The sequence below is a fragment of the Columba livia genome, chromosome 9 (assembly GCF_036013475.1).
Source record: "Columba livia isolate bColLiv1 breed racing homer chromosome 9, bColLiv1.pat.W.v2, whole genome shotgun sequence".
Classification (NCBI taxonomy): domain Eukaryota; kingdom Metazoa; phylum Chordata; class Aves; order Columbiformes; family Columbidae; genus Columba; species Columba livia.
The window spans coordinates 18486607-18500190 of record NC_088610.1 but is presented as its reverse complement, the minus strand read 5'-3'; the positions used below and the strand labels follow the sequence as shown (position 1 = coordinate 18500190).

Below are 13584 nucleotides of genomic sequence, written 5' to 3'. Positions count from 1 at the left end.
GTGTAAACTTGATGGCGTATTTTAAAAGCTGACTTTTCAAACAATTGGCTTCCTTTTAAAACAGTCTTAACATTAACTCTACTCTGTTAGTGAGACTGAGTAGTAATTAAAGAGTTAAAGATTGGCTACTTGAGTTAGACAAGCTGCCTTGGATTTTATGATTTTGGAAGTGTGGAATTTGGTTCAGTGAAAGGGCTCTTTTGGTAATATGTGCTCAGGAATTAAATAAGCCTTTTTTTAATCTGGCCGTTCTTTTATAAGAAGAATGTTCCTTTATCATAAAAGAGCTGGGGGAAAAGTATACTAAGGTAAAGGTGTTATACATAAGCCTGTGATAGGCTCGTAATTCTTTGACCCTGTAGGCACAAAAATTGGTGACCTATAAGCTACCAGGTGTCTTTCTTGAAGTCAGTGGGTGGTTCAGGGTGCTCTTTAATCCTGAAAACTAAGCTTATTTGGTTTATCATATGAGAAGAATCCTGGGTCCCCTCACAGCTGCCTTGTGCTGGTCGGACAGGTCAGGCAGCCCCAGAACCGCCTGCCTGGCTGCACCGAGTCGCATGAAGGTGTGTGGCACAGGAGACGTGCTGCCGGCTGCCATCGCAGCTGCCTTTGGGCTGCGTACAATGACATCAGGTGCTTTGGGCTTAGTTTTTGTTTCTTATTGTTGTGTTTCAAATAGCAGTTGGACAGTTGCTCTTTGAATATGGATTTAGCCTGGGACTAAATAACAAAATGTCACCAAATGGTGCAACTCCTGCCTTAAGCATCTGCACCAGACAGCACAATATGTGTGCTTCTAGCTAAAGACTGACTTTGCATAATCCTGGTTGTCTTCTGTTCATGTGACAGTGCCATCATGTAGGAAATGCTGTTCTAAAGGCAGGAAATGCTGTTCTAAAGGCAGAAAATGTGTGGAATTGAAATGTCCCTCACTTTTATGTGAGGGACAAATCGATAAAATGTGAAGTCTGGAAACCTGATATCAAAATGTTCCTGGTACAGTCATCAAACGTGAATCAGCTTACCTTTTGGCATTTGTACATACAGTTTGGAAAAGAATAGAATCACTGTCTAAAGTTTTGTGTTCTGTAATTAACATGTAATTCCTTTTTTCCTCAATAGATCGTAAAAAAGATCTGGTAAAACTCCAGGCAGGAGAATATGTTTCTCTTGGCAAAGTAGAAGCAGCTCTAAAGACTCTTCCACTGGTAGATAATATTTGTGTGTATGCAAGCAGGTAAGAGGCAGCCGTTTCTTTGTTATCGCTCTATTCTTTGTCTGTCTTACTGGAGCCATAAGCAAGAGTTTTGCAACTCAATATCTGGAATTTTTTAAACGAGTTGAAAAAGGATTTTTCTTACAATACAAAGGAATAACTTTCTTTAGGAAAACTAAAACATCTGAAATGTATGTTTTTATTTTTCCGTTCCCATTTTTTTCATAATTTGTTGGAAAATGCCAAGAATGAGGCTCTTTCAATCCCTTTTTGCTGATCTAAAAAGCAGCTAAGCCCTCAGTGCATTCATAACAGACGTCACTCAAGCACTTTACAGATTATTACCTGTAGAAGCCCTAGGACACCTTGTCCTTGCTGTATTTAGCTGTGATCTGTTCTTCAGAGGAAGTACTGTTGTACTTCAGAGGAAAGTGGGGGGAAAAAACCCCACCAACAGCCCAGAAGCTGGCTCTGCACACTGAAAATACTTTTCTTTAGCCCCTGCAGTACACCAGCAGAAGCCTTGAAGCTTGAGAGAAAATATTCTGTAACTACAGTGCAAACACACAATTAGAGAGGACATTTGATTATCATTTATTTTTTACTTTCTACACATACTGGTGAATTAGACATATAAAGGCTCAAACACTTCTTAAGTTTCTGTTTGTAGAATTTCCTACCTGTGTGTAATGTATACATGTATAAATATAGTTCAGGTGGTCTTTCTTTCCCATTGTCATTTTGATGTTTGGAAAGTCATTCTGAACGATCAGAAATATGCTGATTTCCAGTATGGCTAAAACAGCCCCACTTGATAGCTTTATTTGAAAGAGGCCAGGACAAGCAGACCAGAGAATTGCTCAGTGGTAATAAATACAAAATTAACTTTTGGTTTGTTCACCTGGTTCTCTGTGGTATTTTTTTGGTGTAAACTAATGGTAGTCATCCTGTAACTTCAATTTTGACAGTTTTGAATCAATATGCTAATGTGCCTTGGGCATGCCACTGCTGAGAACACTTCCATTATATTAAGTTTATTTGTGGCTCTTGACCCGTTGAGTGCATCTCGTCTTTGCTTTGACTGCCTGAGGTGATGTGCCTGTTCAGAGTGCCATCTGTAGAGAAGGAGGTTCCTACAGATGGTCATTTCTGCTATTCCAAGACTAAAGTTCACTATTGGAATTGTACTATTAAATTTTGTGTTAATTTTGCCAAGTCAATATAACATTGCATGTGTCAGGCACTTGACTCTGATAGTCTGTGACTTGTCTGTTACTTAAAAGCTGGAAAACCTATGAGTGATTTTTAAACGTAGTATGCAAACAGAATCCAAGTACATTCCAGATTGGTTTTTCTGCTGCTGTATTTTTTCTTAATACTTTCGTGTGTGTAATTTGGCATAAGTAGCTGTGTAACACGGATTCTCTGAACGATTGTCCGTACGCACATTTCATTGTGGGTACAGACTCACTTCAGCAGTGTGAGCTCGGAGACTTTTTGTTAGCAGTGCCTACAGCCTCTCTTATATCCTGTCTCTCCTTATACTTTGGGTGATCTTGTATGCAAGAGGAGTCCTTCATGTGTAGCTGTTGTCTTTCTCACATACAAAAGGACAAGGAGGGCAGACTTTTACAAAAAATCTGTCATTTAACATTATATCTTGGGGTGCAAAGCTTCTCTGAACATGGTGGTAGGGAATCAATGATATTGCATGATATTGCAGCCTCAAAAGCTACTTTAATTGACTCCTTCAGACAAAATACTCTGTGAGATAAGGAATAAAATGTTTGCTGAAAGGAATCATGATTAGAGCTCCTTCAGAGGAGACTTCTACTGCCTTATCAGCACTTTACCCATCCAGGATGTATTCACTGGGTCTCAAACATCATGTCAGGGAAATTAGTAGTTCAGTTACCTGAAAAATGAGCAAACATGGCAAAAAAAACAAGGGAGTTCTCAGCAGGAAGCTCAAGGGGAGCTGATAAGGACCAGACTTCACAGAATAAAGATGGTGCTGTCGACATGTGGTGCCACTGTATATGTCTTGCCATATGTCTGAGGGCCGTACTCAGGCAGAATCTCAAGCACAGCAAGGGAATGGGGATGCCTAGTGTAGGAGAGACATTTAGTGTGGAGGAGGTGACTAAGGAGGTCCTAAGGACAAAATTCTGAAAGTGTCTTAATTCATGCTGTTGTTATGACCTCCAAGACTGAAGAAGCTAGTAGCAAATTCCAAAGATCTGCAGAAGGAACAGTAGTGGAAGGTGAAGTAGCTGCTCCAGAGAGAAGAGGTAGTCATTAGGATACTTCTCAAGACAAACAGTGCTTTAGCATTTGAACTGCAACAAGTGAAGATGTAACTTAGTGATATAGAATGAAAAGCTACACATTCCAGGAGCTGTGAGCTCCAAGGTGCTCTTTCTAGGAAGAAGCACAGTAGGACGAACCTGTTTGTCCAGAGGAAATATGCTTCTACTCAAGAGGCGAAATTTTAGATGAACCAGAAGTTTGAGGCTTACCCAGCCAACTGGTTACTTCTGTGTGCTGTTTATCCCTGGAGATACTATTGCTGGACATGACCTTAAGCATATCAAAAGACTACAGGAGCCAGGGATCAAAGTGCCGGAGTTGTTTCTGTTGTGAATGCCTTCATGCATAATACACATCACAGAGTAGATCCTAGACAAAGTTCCAAGCGTTCAGTACAGAGTATAGCATGAGGGTGTGGGCTGGAAGAAATCTGAGAGAGGCACAGACAGAAGGTGAGATGCAAGCAGTAAGTGATACTGAGGCTAATCTGAAGTCTTTCTGTAAGTACGTACTTACTAAGAGAGAAACGAGAGCAGTTTTGAGTTGGCTGAAAGGCAGAGCTTGTCGGCAGATGGTGCCAGGGAAGCCTGTTTGTAATGGACTTTTGCAAAGTCTTCACAGCTGCTGTCAGATGCCTATTATATTTATACCAGTAGCAAAGGAGAAAAATGCAATGTGCAGGAACTGAAAGGATATGTAGAGTTAGTATTTTAAAATTATATTGGAACCATTAAAGGATAAGCTGAAATAATCTCCATATGGGGTTAAGGGTCTGGATTTTTCATTAATGATCTGTCTGGTGAAGGAGAGAGTTGAAAAGATTTAATAAATCTGTAAGTGGTTAAAGTGGAACAGGACTAAAGGTACAGTAAAGGACAGGATTAGAATTCAGAGCAAGCTTGACTAGATGGAGGTGTGCTTGAAAACAGCAGTCAGTTTAAAGAGAGGAAATGTAAATTATACTTACACCTAAGTAAACCGCAGAAATACAGGATGAGGACCACAAGCTGGAAGCAGTTCTTCAGTGTTATCCAAAGACTTTGCGATCACAGCTTCCTGTGTTCTAGGCATATCAGGAGCAGATAAAGATTGCCAACAGTAGAGTGAATGTATGGACTTGAAAGAGAAAGAGAAGTCACTTCCCTTACAGAAGCAGGCGTTCTTTGAGATGTGTTGTGCATATGCTCATTCCACAACCTGCTCTCCAACCCCTCTTCACTGCAGTCCTCTACTCCTCTACAGTAACTGGATTCTGCAGTTGAGAGGAAACTGAGGTAGGGAAGCCGCACACCAGTCTTCATACCGGGATGCAAAACATGAGGAGAGGCAGGGCGCAGTGACATCGTGTGGGTGCTGCTTCCCAAAGCTTTGAGCATGAGACACAGTGGAATATGCATATGGACAGCACACCTTGAAGCAATCCAGTTGCTGTAAGGTAAGTAGCTTCTCTTTCCACTTATTTTTAATCAAGCAGGGGTAATTTGCGTACTATTTCAGAAGGATTATCAGGTGAACAAAAGCCAGCCATTAAGAGCAATATCTCTGTATGAAGTGCGAACCCTCAACTTTAAATGTTATTTTTGAAGACTTGTTAACTTTACAAAATTCATACTAAAGTACCTTATGCTTCTCAGTTTCCATTCTTATGTGATTGGATTTGTTGTGCCAAATCAAAAGGAGCTCATAGAACTAGCTCGAAAGAAAGGATTTAAAGGAACCTGGGAAGAGATCTGCAACAGTCCTGAAATGGAAAAAGAGGTACTGAAGGTGCTGGCCGAGGCTGCCATGGCAGGTGAGTACCGGGGTAGATAGTGTGGATCTTTTGCAGACTCTCGTGTCTGAAACAGATGAGTGTAGGCCCTCAAAAGATTTCCTTGAGTGTGTTTGTTTCATAGAACATATATGAAGTGAAATTTTCATACACAAAAAAGCGACAGTGGAACATATGTTGGGTCAATGTTCATGTAACTTTGTTTGTTTTTTTTAAACCGTGGCCAGTAGCTGAGGAAAGAATATAAAAACATGGCAAACTTCAGCCCAGTTCAATTCCCAAATATGTGTGTGTGCGTGTGTCTGATGCTCTTTGACATGTCCTGTAGTATCCTTGTGGCCCTAGCTGTTGGTCCAAAAGAATGTGGGTCGTATATAGATCCATCTTGTATGTTGGGACAGTCTCGCATGCTACTACGTACTGTGCATAGTTGAAATAAGCCCATGGTGACAGAGGCTTCCCTACCTTCCAGTGACTTCATCTGAGGGTTTTCCTAAACTGCAGGCAGTGTCTTTGTAGTTTGTAATTTTCAGTATTTTTTTTTTTCCATTAACTCTTCTAGTCGCATTTCAAAGTTACGTAAATATTTGGTATCAGTATCCACGCTATCTGGTTGTGGAGTTGCAGAGCTCAGCGGTGTCTATCTGAAGAAATGCCTCATGTTTGTTTTAACGCTGCCATCTGCTTGTTCAGTTTGCTTCTGCCCAGCTCTTCTATGGAAGAGGCGGTGAGCAGTCACAATGGCAGTTGTGATTTTGTTCAGTGTCTGTTATACTCCACCCTCAGCTGTATCTTCTCCGTGCTAATTGGTCATAGTCTATTTAGTGATTCTGGTGCAGAATTTAACAGTTACACAGGGATAGTTTGTTCTTTCATAATAATTTCTGCCTTGCATTTGCTTTTGACCATTACTAAGCACTGAGCTTTTTTCAGAAAGCTGTTGGCTATGACCACAAAATGCTTTTCAAATGGTCATTGTGGATATTAAATTTGTTTTTCATATGCATTCTCATTTACAGTTGTCTGCAATGGGCACTTTCTGCTGTTTGCACTTGCTCAGTATCATGATGTCCTTCCGCACCTCTTTGCGATTTGTCCTCATCTTCCCTACCCCAAATAACTTTATGCTTCCAAGAATCTTTGTCTTTTCTCTGTATTACTTGTGGATATATTAAGCTCTGTGATTGGTATATTTGCAGACATCTGTTACAGGAGCATGCTCGTACTCCGAGTGCAGTCTCAATCCTGCAGCAGATGGTTTTTCCATGCCCCACGTTTCCAGGCCGTTTCTCTTCGCTGCCTGGAGCACATGGGCAGAGTCACTCTAAGGAGCTGCTCTGATGGAGAGCATGGACAAAGTCACTTGCCTTTCCTTTTTTGTGCAGCGCTAACTATTCTGAAGAGAATTAAACGCGTTGTTAAAATTGATGAAATAGAATATTTGATTTAATCCTGAGGCATTTTTGTACATTTTGATGTTATTTTGTATTTGGTTTTGCTTTTCACTTTGGCATCATAGGCTTTACTTTTAAAGTGCTATTATAACTTCTAATGCTAAATGGCAAAAAAACCTCCAAACCCAGTGATTTAGTGCCAAGGGGAGTGAAAGGTGCAGAAAAGTCTGAAAATGGCATGTTGCACAGGATAATTATAATTCTTAAAATTTTTTAATTTAATCCAAAAATATATATATTTTTTAATATTGCCCATCTGTTGGCTACTTTTTCAAGTTACTTGTTTTTCTTATGTCTGAAACCATAGCAGAAGCTCTTGCAAGTGATACAGTGTTTTGTGCTAGAGGTATAAAATGCAGAGCACTGTTCTGTTTCAGTAAGGGGAACAGCCACCGTGTGAACTTCGTTTCCTCAAACAACTTAGGACAATCAGGAAAAAAAATAAAAAACCCGTGGTTTTCTTCCAGCTTAAGTAGTATGGATTTTAAGACAGTATTTCCAGAACATGAGTACCATAAGAATGATACAATGATGTGTATTTTGAGGTTGTCACTTCCATGCACTGTTACCCAAACAGCCAGGGTTTATTTCAGTATTTCTATGGAAACTGCAGTTACCAGTGGATCCTGTCACTCCACTTGTGACCGCATGGGTTTTCAAAGCCCCGTGCTCAATGGGGGATTTAAGGAGCAATTTTTCATTTACGTCATGTGCTTTTCTGTGTGACAATATGGTTCCTCCTTTTGTGCCTAACTGTAGAAAAAATGGTTACATATGCATTTTATATTAAAAAATGTTTCTTTTTGCAGCTAATCTGGAGAAGTTTGAAATACCAGTAAAAATTCGTTTGAGCCCGGATCCTTGGACCCCTGAGACTGGTCTAGTGACAGATGCGTTCAAACTAAAACGCAAAGAGCTTACAGCATACTATCAAACGGACATTGATCGAATGTATGGAAAAAATGGAAAATAATTTTTTTGGTTTTTTTTCTGCACCACTTTGCTACAATGAGTTTGGATCAAATAGGAAATACTTGAATTGCCTGTCTCAACACTTGGGATCAAGACACAAACCCACCGTTCCTCATTTGCAGCTTAAGCTGTTATTTCTGATAACATCACCATGATGACTGGCAAGTTTAGTAAAATGTTACGGCAGCAAACTTGTGTCTGTCTCCTGTTTTCCAGTTTTCTCTGCTACCTTGTCAGTCTGTGGATTTTTCCCGAGTCTTTTTGGGAAACCATGATTCTGAAGCCTCAAGTTTTTAAACATTTATAAATCCTGTATAATGTTTTATTTGTATCTTTAAAATTTGGATGTATATAGAGAGAACTCGGCTATATAAGAAATGGTTATACTGGGGGCCTTTTTTTACCTAACTATTTAAAGACAAGAAGGTATTGATGTTGTGACATTATGTACATTGAAAATGCTTGTAGCAAGATCATTGTTGAACAAAGGACCGAGTTATTTGCTGCTGTGCTATTTTTCAGTGTAAATCTGAGGGAGATGTTTGACATTCCAGCTTGTCTAACACACCTTCAATATGTGCCTAATGGTTGCTTTTATTTTTACCTGAAAATGAAAACATGGTCAATGGCACGGCTCTGCAGAAAGACAGGTACTCTTGCAGGTGTTAGTTAAAGCTTGTTTAATAGATGCTATTAACACAGCAGAAGTTAAACCTAAGAATAATCTCTTGAATACAGAAACTCCTTTTTTAAATGGCTTGTGATCGTTCCAACCAGTAGTTGAGTTGTGTAAAGCTAATAAGAACTCTCAGCATTAATTTCACTTAACACTTTGTAGGTTGGACCAGCATCCTTTTAGTAGAGGGACTGTAGCGACTTTTGTCTTTTCTCACTGGTTTTGGATGTTACGCTGGGTTTGCTCTTTCATTGCTTGTGGAAGTCTGGCAAGACCCCTGTTCTGCCCCAGCTGCAACCCAAATTTTACTGGGGGATTTTTAAAGTCATAATGACAGTTATGTTCTCAGCTCACACAGTGCCTAGCTGCCCTTTGTGCCATTAAAAATCTCCCTTTAATTCTGCATTTTTTGTTTTCAAAACAGATATTTGAATTATTTTTCAGCCAGAGCTATTTATGTTGCTTGGTTTGTTACACCCAGTTCTCACTTAGGGAGGGAGTCTCATTTCTGTTTTACTATAGATAAATGAATATTGTTTGAAGTGAGAGTGATTAGATTTGTTTCAGATGTCAATTTTATTTTCAATATATTTCTGTAAAGAATATTTTAACCAGAGTTACTTGAGAATGTGAAAGGCATATATCAGCCAACTTTGTGATGAAGCAAATATTAAAATGGCTTTAATTTGGACATTATTCTCTCATGCGTACCGTTTACTTGTAGTACTAAAAATCAAGGTCTCTGCTCACTTAGTGCCCTGCTTTGGCACTCAGCAGTCCTGGGTGGCAGCAGCTTTGTGTGGGGGAATTTGGGGAGTTCCTTCTGTCCACATTTGTGACATCGGAGTTCTAGAAGATGTTTGATATACAACTTCTCATTTAAAAAATTCTGAAATATTATTGAAATTAATGTTACATTTAAAATCTGTTGATTATAGAAAGCAGTTTCATAGAAGTCAGAAGTTACCGGGTGGGTTCCCTGTGCTTTAGTTTTGATGAAGCACAGAGAAGGTTTGTGCTGTATCGTATGTTACGTTGCCATCTCCCGCTATACATGGATGTCCCCTGCTGCTGCCTATGAGAAACTGTTACCATATGCTGAATTTTGGTGTCACTAGTCAAATGGAAATACGAACAACAGAAAGAAATCAGAACCACGTTTATGAGATTAATGCCTTCATATATCTAGATGATAAATTAATGTCACCTGGCAAATACAGATAAAGCTGATGTTGGAAAATGACTAAAGAACCCGAATGTGGAAATTGCCAAGTCTGTAGAGAAGTGTAACACCATATATTAGACATGACTAATTACATAAATATGTATCTGTGCTCCATCAACAGGTTCTTAAATAGTTTGTACTCAGCACAGGATGCATATTGATCAAATATTTTTTTGTGATTTTTAGTGAAAATGAATAAACTGCTGAAGTACGATGTATATCACTTGGTGCATTGTGCAGCAGATTTAAGAAAATCTGCTTTTGGTTAATTCAGAAGAAATCTGAAGTTAGAATTTTATTCTGCTGAAGGTTTATATCTACTTTGCGTAAATGGAACTTTGTAAATGGTTTAGAAATAGTAGTTTAAATTTTTCTTCGAATCCAGTCACAAGATTGGGTTGCAGTCTAACTGTGTATTTGATTTTACAGTTCAGTTTTTATATGTTTAAAATGGGTGTTGATATATATAGTTCCTCTGTCTTTAGACATCACATTCATTGTGGACATTTATTTCTTCAATGGAATGCAGAAGTAAAGCAGTTCATTAACTTTAGCCTCAGCGTTGAACATAGAAAGACTTCTAAAATATTTGTATGGGCTTCAAATATTTGCAATGAATATGTTTTTTTTTTTTTCTTTTGACTTACGACGAGAGACAGACTTTAATACCATTTCTGAGTGCTTCCGTGTCATGTTGAGGCTGCAAAAAAGGCAACTTTGGGGGAGTTTGGTGAAACCCTGTGTAGATGCATCACATACCAGCCAGGACTTTACCTGGTCATTCTCCCTGGGTTTTTTTTGTGTCTTCCCATGCCCAGTGTAACAAGAGGAACTGAAGTACCTGCTGGAGTGTGTTGCTCGTGTCCCAGAGGCTGTGCACAGCTGTGAATTAGGAAAAGCGCACGGCTGGAAGGAACAGTCTCTGTCACGTGGGGAATTTTGTAATGGCAAGAGCTGTGACCTTTAAACGGTCTTTGAACAAGGGGTGTATACTTCACCTGAGAGGCCCCAAAATCTGGGGGGATTTTAAACAAAGCTCTTGTAAATATAAGCTTCCCAGGAATCTGGATAATTGGAAATTGTTAACTATGTATTCTGTTCTAAAAATTTACATGTTTCATTATAAAAAATGACTGACCAAGAAATTCCAAGGATGCTCTGAATCTCCTTTAAATTCCTACAGTTATTTAAAAATATGTCAGGACTTTAGGCTAAATTCAATCTAGATGTCATAAGTGTTCTTTGCAAAGAGTAGTGTTTCAGGAGTAGGTTAGGAAATTAAAAAATGACATGTCAGACAAGACCTTGCGGGTTTACCAACGCTGCTGCTGCTGCAGTTCACACGCAGGCAGGACCATACCTCAGTGGGAAGCTCGATCTGTGCAGTAAAATACTTCGCTGAAGTGAAGGCAAGAAACAAGGTGCAACTGAAGCTGAGTACACAAAGCATGCTACTACATCCTACAGGTTTTTAGAGACAAGATGGAGAGAAGGGTATGGAATCGTATGTTAAAAACGTCCTGTAAAGCTTGTAAATTTGTGCAGAAATTGCTATAGGACGCAAGACTCTTTTGCAATAGCCTCGATCCTGCTAAAATTCACAAGCTTTTATTCCATACTAAAACTACATTTAGGTGATGCAATGCAGCATTTTGATTTTTTTATTAATGTGACATTAACTACTTTGGACTTGCTATAAAACTGTGTACATCTGTTCCTTTACTGGAAGAACAACCTTCAACTTGCATACACCTTGGACCAGGCTGAAATGTAAATTGAATGACCAGTTGTATATTATTGTAATTGGTTATTTAATGTAAACTCATTTTCAATGTGATCTTGGTTGTTGCTATGAACTGCCTGAACATTGTATATCCTAATTGAGTTATGTTGTATGAATTATTTATTTGTAATTGGATATCATGTTTCAAAAATAAAATTAATTTCACAAATCAGGCCCCATACATCTGGGTTTTTTTAAGCGGCATTTTGTTTTTACCAGTCTGAGCCTAGATAATTTATGGCTCTAAGTTGGTGAATTTAAATCACATTAGTTGAGTATGTGGCTGCTTAAGGGCAGTGGGTTAGGATGGCTCGGAATGTTTCATTACCATGGAACCTGCCTGGTGGCGGCTGTGTCCCCTCATTGTGCTCCCTGCCCCGCGTTGCTGGGAACCTTTTGCACCAGGCTCCATCGCCGCACCCCTCGCGTTGGGTATTTTGAAGTTTTCTATGTTAATAGCCATGTGCTTGTGCTTTGCAAGTAGTGAATATTCTGGTTGACTACTCAGCCACTTGTGCTACACAGATACTGCTGGTGTATTTTTCTGGATGTTAATATTGTTGGTAGTGAGTTTTTGTATCTACACTGTTAATCAGCTGTGTGTGCCAGGCTTGCTGATTCAGAGTAGAAATGATACCAGCTGGTCTGGTGGGAATTTAGCCAGCTTGTGCCTTTTGAAATTATAATTTCAAGTCATATCACATATTCAAAATAAATGCGCCGGTTTCAAGATGAACGCAGGAATGCTGGTTACCAGGTTAGCCTGTTACAGGAGAGTTTCTGTCCTGCTTTGTTTGTTTTATTTGCGTATGATCTGCCACTTACCCTTTTCTAAGAGCACCAGCTATGGAAATACCTTATGGAAAGCTGTATGCTTCTGACTTTGTTTTTTAATTGTCCAGGTCTACAAAGACTTAAATTTGTTCTTTAATTTTCTTTAATTTTGTGGGCTGAAGGGTCAGATCCCAAAGAGATGTTAGATGCTTGCAATTGGACTTCTTAAGAGATCTTAAGCACTTATATTTAAAGGTTTTGATGACAAGCTCACAAACTGTTGCTGGTAACTATCCAGCCTGGAGGCATCTCAGCAGGTGCCTCCTTTTTGATTTTGTCATTATTTCCAGGTAACTGAGAACATCTCAACAGATGCCTCCTCTTCTGCTGTTTTTTGGGTCTTTAGTTACAGCTTCCCCAGATGCCTGGGGTCGTAGTGCTGGCTAAATCTCAAGCCTTCTTGTTGCATAGCTGATCTTTTACTTTTGTCCTTTTAATCAGCCATGAGAAGGCTCCAGCTTCCTCCTGATTTTTTCTTATATTCAAAGTAATTGTTTGTTTTCTTTCCTTCAAAAAGGAAACTTTTAATTTCAAATTTATTTAAGCTAATATCATGCACTTTATTATTTCCCCCTCCTCTCTTAGACATCCACAGATGATAAAATGCCTTTAGGGGGTTCTTTAATACAACAGAGAAGTAAACTATTATAGTAGGTAACTTATTATAGCAACTAATTTCAGAAAGTATAAACATGTAAGCATTTTAGGAGCCTTAGTTTTCAGATATACTATGTTAAGGAAGTCATTAGAGAGGCAGGGGATCCAATAACAGATACAGTAGGATTACAAATAAAAATATTTAAGTATTGAGATGCTATTATTCTACACCAGAAAAATGTAGGGGAGACAGCAGGGAAAGGGAGTACCCAAATAGTTGGAGTGATTTGTAAAAAAAAAATCTATAAAATTTTATCTTAAGAATCATGTTTTTGAAAAATCTTTTATTTATCTATGCAGAACTTCTTTTTGGCAGTAGAGTTTAACTCACACAGGCACAGCTGTACCTGTGCTGAGGTGCATCCCAGGGTACCAGTTCAGCTTTTGCAGGTGAGAGCAGACGAAAGGTGAATGGTGTGGAAAACTACTGCTTTTCTGCCCTTGAAACCATACAAATAAAGTGGATATGTCTGCACTGGGCAAGCTGGGGGAGCAGAGGATAAACAGGCCTTTGTGCTGGGGGAGCCAGTGGTAGAAATACTTCTTGTTTGGGATGAAAGGGTTGAGTAGTTCTCACCTGCCTTCCGAGGTGCCAGTGAAAATGGGGAAATTTAGACTGAATGTTCCCAGAGGAGTGAGGTTGTGCAGGTGGGTGACTGCAGCTGCACTCCTGTGCCAGAGCT

At 39.3% G+C, this 13584-nt stretch overlaps 1 protein-coding gene across 3 annotated transcripts in view; it reads left to right on the top strand.

The window, feature by feature from the left end:
- Positions 1–11579, top strand: part of ACSL3 (acyl-CoA synthetase long chain family member 3) — a 62962-nt gene extending 51383 nt beyond the window's left edge. For 2 of the 3 annotated variants that reach the window (XM_065074101.1, XM_065074100.1), the window contains exons 13-15: positions 1126–1240; positions 5164–5321; positions 7564–11579. In XM_065074101.1, the coding sequence (XP_064930173.1) occupies positions 1126–1240; positions 5164–5321; positions 7564–7727 (437 nt within the window). In that variant the 3' untranslated portion in view covers positions 7728–11579. Of the gene's footprint in view, positions 1–1125; positions 1241–4771; positions 4965–5163; positions 5322–7563 lie in introns of all 3 variants that reach the window. The other variant, XR_010474716.1, reaches the window with a different exon arrangement.
- The last annotated feature ends 2005 nt before the right edge of the window (positions 11580–13584 follow it).